The sequence below is a fragment of the Rhinoderma darwinii genome, chromosome 1 (genome assembly GCF_050947455.1).
Source record: "Rhinoderma darwinii isolate aRhiDar2 chromosome 1, aRhiDar2.hap1, whole genome shotgun sequence".
Taxonomy (NCBI): Eukaryota; Metazoa; Chordata; class Amphibia; order Anura; family Rhinodermatidae; genus Rhinoderma; species Rhinoderma darwinii.
Window position 1 is genome coordinate 407,447,637 of NC_134687.1, and position 7,087 is coordinate 407,454,723.

Below are 7,087 nucleotides of genomic sequence, written 5' to 3' on the forward strand. Positions count from 1 at the left end.
AAGAGGGTACTTTTATTTTCCCATAAGGAACGTTTCAGCTCCTTCCCCTGGAGCCTCAAGCCAAAATTAAAAAAAAATAAAATATATATATATATATATATATTTTTATTTTTTTTTGTTTTAATTTTTGCAGCAAAACCATAGGTTTTCCACAAGACCACAACATTTGCCATTTGTTCCGGGTTTCACCTCCTCATTGAATTAAGTGGGGAAACCTCACAACAGAAAAGCAGCGATTCCGAAACATAGACATGCTACAGATTAAAAATAAGCAAACTCAGCAAAAATATATATCATACCACAGGAAATAAGATTTCAAAGTGACTTGTAAAGAACGTGTTTAATAAGTTGGTATGCAGCAGACAATAATATTTTAGGGAACGTCTCAAACACCTCACAAAATCCTAAATATTTTACATAAAAAAGGAAAAAGTTTAAATGTGTTATGGAGCCCAGATTCCATTCCCGTCCCCCTCCGTCACATGAATAATGTGGCACCTCATACAATAGGGAGGGAAGTACAGCTGTATTAGTGTCCCCTCCTCCTAAGCTAAGAGTCAGTCATCCCCTTGTACTTCTCATGTAGTTCTGCCACATCATCTTGTGACACACGCAGCCACCCATCTTCTTTCACATGGTAAAGATTCACCACCCCACCGGAGTAAGCATCACGATAGGTTGCCTGGTAAATGGCACGCCGTGCCAGCTCTTGGGCCTCCTCTGTTTCTAGGTCATATTTGTATCCTCGATCCAACACTCCATAAGCATACATAGAGCCAGAACCCACTGAGAAGACGGAACCAGACACCCGGTTTCCTTCACTGTCCACATAATAAAGACCTGCGGAAAGAAGAGTGGTTTTTATACATGCGGAAGTAAAAACAACAAAAAAAAATAAAAACTACTACTTTTCTAGAAAAGTCAAGCCGAACTTTGTGTTTCCAGGTAGTTACTACTCGAGAATCCCCCAAGGCTGAAACCACACATCAGTTTTTGTGGCAGTTATTTTTTTTTAGCCAAACACGAGTGGATCCAAAAGAGAGAAGTATCAGTCTTTCCTTTATACTTTTCTCTTTTTGTATCCACTCCTAGCTTTCGCACAAAAATACTGCCACAAAAATCCTTTTAATCTGTATGAGGACGGGAGCACCATCCACACGGCCATGGTTTCGAAAATGTCAAAAAATTAACCAACCGTGTCTTCAGCATGGACAGTGTGCTCGGGTACACAGAGAATCGGAATCTATCCACAGTCACCACAAGGGGAGACTTTAAAAAAATGTAGAGAGTCCCATTCAATGCAAATGCAGACCCCACTGTTCTCTACTCACCTGGTCCTCTTTTGTCCCATCCACAGATCATGGTTCCCATAGACAGCCCCATGCCCTTGTACTGGTAAACCATATTAGCTAAGAGTTTGGAAGCTGCAGCCACAGATATACGTTCCTTGTTCCTAAGTTCATAGATGCGGCACTGGCGGGCAAGGAGCCTCTCCCAGAAACTGCAGTCGGCAGCACCGCCTGCCATCGTGCCCAACAGGTATGGGTTGATCTCAATAACTTTCTTCACAGTTTGCGAGGCGATGTAAGAGCCAGCTGTAGCTCTGGAGTCAACAGCCACAATTACTCCATGACAGAACTGACAAGGGAAAGAGACACATGGCCGCTGTTAGACGGAGAAGACCTTGTATACATCATAGCGGACTATTACTGTAGTGGGAAATCTGTGTAGTTTATTATATCCATCATTATTTACTGGAGACTCACATAAAATACTAGTGAAGAGGAAAAAACTAAAAAGTTACAATTGTTCCAAAAAGCCATTTACTTTCAAAGCTCCTCTGGTAAAATGAAAGCTGGAATTTGATTGGTTGTAACACGCAAGACGGACTACTCTGTCGGCACTGGTTTTTATGCAGGACGTCCATAACCATTAACCTCATCTATTTAGAGACGAGCATTAAAACAAAAATCGGCGGTGAAGGAATTTATAAGGAGTATATAGCTATTATCAGGACTACTTTGGGCGTAAAACACGTTTAAAGAGGATCTGTCACTTTTCACATGTATGTTTTACAACTGGGTGTTACCCGTGTCATAGGTGCGTGTCCCTACCCAGTCTCAGGGTGCCCGCTGTTTGGACGTGGTCAGTCTGTGTTGCTGGTTGTCACTTTATTCATAAATTTGTAGGAGGAATAACAGAGCAATGGTACAACACAGAGTTCTAAGAAAATGTTCCAGAACGGATATTTCAGACGGGGTCTCCGTAATTGCATCATCGGGGAGTGCGATATCCCAGCCACTGTCTAGCTCAAGTGTAATAGGGAATTGCTATATTATATACACATATACACGATGTTCCCAGCCGTATACGTAATTCACGAATATATTAGAGTAGGTTTATGAAAGGTGGGGCATAGGTCACGACACCCAAAGTGACCACCCAATGGCCCTTTTGTAAGAAAACCAGTGTCGGTGTTGCTCATAGCAACCAATCCGATCACTGCTTTCCCCTGCATTGTAAACCATTAAAGCTTGAATCTGCACTAGTTTTTATATACGAGTCCCTATATGTAATATACGCTAAGAAATAACGGACATGAGACTCCCATTATAAGGGGTCTCGTTCCTCAGACGAGCCTGGGAATATACACAGACAGCTTTATCGTCATACACACTTCACTCCTTATTGTGTACCTTGAAGGCCAGGGTGGTTGTTCCGTGCAGAAACTCAATCCCAGGCTCGGCGGTTCCTTGTCCGAGTCCAGGAACTACATGGAAGCTGAGCCCACCGGTCTCCATGCCGCAGCTCGCCGGCACATCCCGGGGCCGATTCCAAAAAGAGCCCTCAGAACTCACAACACTCGCAAGCGCCATGTTCCCAGTGTAGGAATTAGAGCAGCGTGCAGAGAGCTATTGGATAGAACGTCTCTGACGTCTGACGTCATCATGAGAGTGCAGTATCTGCGGCCATGTTTGAAAAGGGCATGACAAGGATGGTACGAACAGTTTGGCGCCATCTTACAGGAGGTGTGATAATATGTCCATCTAGTTTGTAGAATACGTCAAGTAAATAGCAACCTCACGAATGAAAACAGTTCTGACAAGTGTTGACCAATCAAATCGCTACTCTTCTTTTCATATCCGCTTTGGAGAGATGAGAGCTATAATCTGATTGGTTGCTATGGGCAACAATGAAACTTCCCACTACTTTTTCTGCATGAGGCCCATAAGGTAGTGTTAGACATGGTTGTTGACCTCGGGCTGCATAGCTGGAAACTGTCCCTGCCTGATGTGTAAGGGTATGTTCACACGACTTATTCTCAGCCGTAAACGGCTGAAAATACGGAAGGTGAAAGCCTCCAAACATCTGCCCATTCCATTGATTTCAATGGGAAAAACGCTGTTCCGTTCCCACGGGGCGTTTTTTTATGCGGCTGTTTTTAAAAACGGCGTGTAAAAAATGCCCCGTAAAACAGAAGTGCATGTTACTTCTTGAGCTGTTTTTTTCATTGTGTCAATAGAAAAACAGCTCCAAAGACGGCCGTAAAAAAACGCCTGATGCATAAAAAACGACTGAAAATCAGGGGCTTTTTTAGCTTGAAAACAGCTCCATATTTTATGGCCGTTTTTCGTTTGCCGTGTGAACATACCCTAATACACACATACTCATTGGAACACTACAGTCGTGGCAGACTTTCCGCCGCAGCAATTTTTCAGATTTCAATTTTTTTCTCCTCACCTTCCAAAAGCCATAATTTTTTTAATTTTTCTGTCGATATAGCCCTATGAAGGCTTGATTTTTTTTCAGAACGAGTTGTCAATTTTCATGGCACCATTTATTGAAAGTGAAAAAAACAGCGATTCCTCCATTTTTTTTGGTGCTTTGTTTTTATGGCATTCACCGTGCAATTAACACATGTTCACTTTATTCTGCAGGTCAATACGATTATGGCGACACCAAGTTTCTATAATTTTTTAAAATATATTTTACTACTTTTACAAGGAAAAACCTAAGGCCTCATGCACACGAACATATTTTTTCCCTCCAGTAAATACTGGCGTAAATACGGGTCCTTTGTCACACGTATTCAACCCGTATTGCACCAGTATTTACGGACCCGTGCCCGTAAATACGGGTCCGGTGCCACTAGTATTCCACCCGTATTTACGGGCACGTTTTCTTACAAAATTGCACTGCACTAATCGGCAGCCCCTTCTCTCTATCAGTGCAGGATAGAGAGAAGGGGCAGCCCTTTCCGAGGTAAAAGTAAAAGAAATTCATACTTACCCGGCGTTGTCTTGGTGACGCGTCCCTCTTTCGACATCCAGCCCGACCTCCCTGGATGACGCGGCAGTCCATGTGACCGCTGCAGCCTGTGATTGGCTGCAGCGGTCACATGGGCTGAAACGTCATCCCGGGAGGCCGGACTGGAGGAAGAAGCAGGGAGTTCTGGGTAAGTATGAACGTCTTTTTTTTTTTACAGGTTGATCTATATTGTGATCGGTAGTTTCTGTCCAGGGTGCTGAAACAGTTACTGCCGATCGTTTAACTCTCTCAGCACCCTAGACAGTGACTATACACTGACGTCGCCTAGCAACGCTCCCGTAATTACGGGTGCACACACGTAGTCACCCGTAATTACGGGAGCCCCATAGACTTCTATGGGCCTGCCCGTGCCGTAATTACGGCCTAAAATAGGACATGTTCTATATTTTTTAATGGCCCGGGCACCTTCCCGTAAGCATACGGGGAGGTACCCGTGGCCAATAGAAGTCTATGGGCCCATAATTACGGGCCGTAATTACGGCCCGTGATTACGGGCGTTTTTACGTTCGTTTGCATGGGGCATAACTGTAAAAAAAAAAATGTATTATGTCTCGCTAAATTTTGAGAGACATAACTTTTTTAATTTCAATCCCCCCCCCCTCCTGTGGTCATAACTACACTTACAGTTTTTTTTGTTATTTTTAAATACGCTGTTATATATTGGATTAATCCAACAGGCAACGGCAATATTACTCAAATCTCCCTACTGGCTCCTGATCTGAGTTTCAGGGTCTGAACTGGGGTGTGGAATAATTTTGGGGTCTGGTCTGGATTAAAGGGGTTATCCAAGTTTATAAAAATGGAGATAATTACTGCAGGCAATCTCCTTTCTGTAGGCAATCCCCTTCCTTTATACTGTCCTTATAGTGAGGACAGTATATTTGGAAAAAATATATATTCTTTATGGTAAGGCACGCCCTAACATAGGATAGATGGTGCCCCGTGTGAAATTATCTTTCAGCGTCCCACCCCATCATAAAAAAAATTCCCCATAAAAAAGTATAATGCCCCCCCACAGTATAATGCCCTATATTGTGCCCCGACACAGTACAATGCCCTTTTAGTGCCCCCCATACAGTATAATAATAATATTTAATAATATAATACATTATAACCCCTTCAAGGACAGTATTTTGTCCTGTAATTGTGCCCACATAGTATTATGCCCCCTCGGTGCAACACACAGGATATTGCCCTCTGTAGTGCCCCTACACAGTATAATGTTGGCTTAGTGGCCTCCACACAGTATAATGCCCCCCTCCCCATGGCTGCCACACACAGCCCCCTTCCTTGTAGATATTGCCTACCCGTAGATTGTGCCATAAAGCCTCCCTTTAGACAGTGCCATATTCCCCCACCTCCTCCTTGTAGAGAGTGCCATACAGCCCCCACCTCCCCCTTGTAGACAGTGCCCCCAAAACAAGCTGAGCTGCTGCACAACGCCGATGACGGGATCCTTGCTTAGGCCGGCGTGATCCTGTAGCCTAGTATAGAGTTTCCCAACCTTTTCGGACTCTAGGCACCCCTGTAAAAAAAAATTCCTCAGGGCACCCCTACCAAAAATTGTTTCAGGAAAGACAGAAAACGGCTAAATACAAGCACTACATTCTTAGGGTATGTTCACATGGCCTATTTTCAGCAGTTTTTCGGGCTGTAAACGCCCAATAAATCGGAAGCAGAACGCCTCCAAACATCTGCCCATTGATCTCAATGGGAAAAACGGCGTTCTGTTCCGACGGGCCGTTTTTTTGCGCGGCCGATTTAAAAAACGGGCACGAAAAAGAAGCGCAGGCCACTTCTTGGGTGGTTTTTGAAGCCGTTTTTCATAGACTCTATAGAAAACAGCTCCAAAAACGGCTGTAAAAAACGCTGCGAAAATCGCGAGTGGCTTAAAAAACGTCTGAAAATCAGAAGCTGTTTTCCCTTGAAAACAGCTCCATATTTTCAGACGTTTTTGAGTTTGCGTGTGAACATACCCTTAGGGTATCTTCTCACAGAGTTCTTTGTAAGGCAGAAAAAATCTGCCTCAAATTTCCTTCAGTAATTTTGAGGAAGATTTTGAATTGACAGCGTTGTCGGTTTTTTAAGCCGTTGAAGCTAATGCAAAAGACGCAGGCATAAAAGCTCCAAACGAGCCCGCAGGTATTTTCTGCCTCCTATTAATTTCAATTGGAGGTCAGAGGTGGAAACCACTTGAAGACCATCAGCCCCCCACTCACAGTAAAATGACCATCAGCCCCCCACTTACGATAAAATGACACACCCCCTGTAGATAGCGTCACACACACATCATTGTAGACAGCATCACACACAGCCCCCTGTAGACAGCATCTCACACATCACACTGTAGACAGTGCCACACACAGCCCCCTATAGACAGCACCACATAAAGCCCCCCTGTAGATAGCGCCACACACAGTCCCCTGCAGATAGCATCACACACAGCCCCCTGCAGATAGCATCACACACAGCCGCCCCCCGTAGATAGCGCCACCCCCCCTGTAGATAGCGTCACCACCCTGTTGATAGCGTCATACACATCCCCTGTAGATAGCGTCACACACATCCCCCTGTAGATAGCATCACCCCCCCTGTAGAGAGCGCCACCCCTGTAGATAGCATCACACATAGCCCCTGTAGATAGCATCACACACACAGCCCCCTGTAGATAGGGCCACACACACCCCCCTGTAGATAGCGCCACACACAGACCCCTGTAGATAGTGCCACACAGACTCCCTGTAGATAGTGCCACACA

At 44.5% G+C, this 7,087-nt stretch overlaps 1 protein-coding gene across 1 annotated transcript; it reads right to left on the minus strand.

The window, feature by feature from the left end:
* Positions 1-321: 321 nt before the first annotated feature.
* On the minus strand, positions 322-2,918 carry PSMB5 (proteasome 20S subunit beta 5). Its single transcript, XM_075828932.1, has 3 exons — positions 2,697-2,918; positions 1,332-1,638; positions 322-840 (listed from the first exon to the last, which is right to left on the minus strand). The coding sequence occupies exons 1-3, from the start codon at positions 2,874-2,876 to the stop codon at positions 551-553; spliced, it is 777 nt and encodes a 258-aa protein (XP_075685047.1). The 5' UTR covers positions 2,877-2,918; the 3' UTR covers positions 322-550.
* Between the last annotated feature and the right edge of the window lie 4,169 nt (positions 2,919-7,087).

Bases quoted from the DNA above. Each gene is read 5' to 3' on its own strand.
- PSMB5 (XM_075828932.1), bottom strand. From the start codon at position 2,876: ATGGCGCTTGCGAGTGTTGTGAGTTCTGAGGGCTCTTTTTGGAATCGG. The intron at 1,639-2,696 runs GTACACAATAAG...TTCCCTTGTCAG, and splicing joins CAACCACCCTGGCCTTCAAG to TTCTGTCATGGAGTAATTGT. The intron at 841-1,331 runs GTGAGTAGAGAA...TTCTTTCCGCAG, and splicing joins ATGGGACAAAAGAGGACCAG to GTCTTTATTATGTGGACAGT.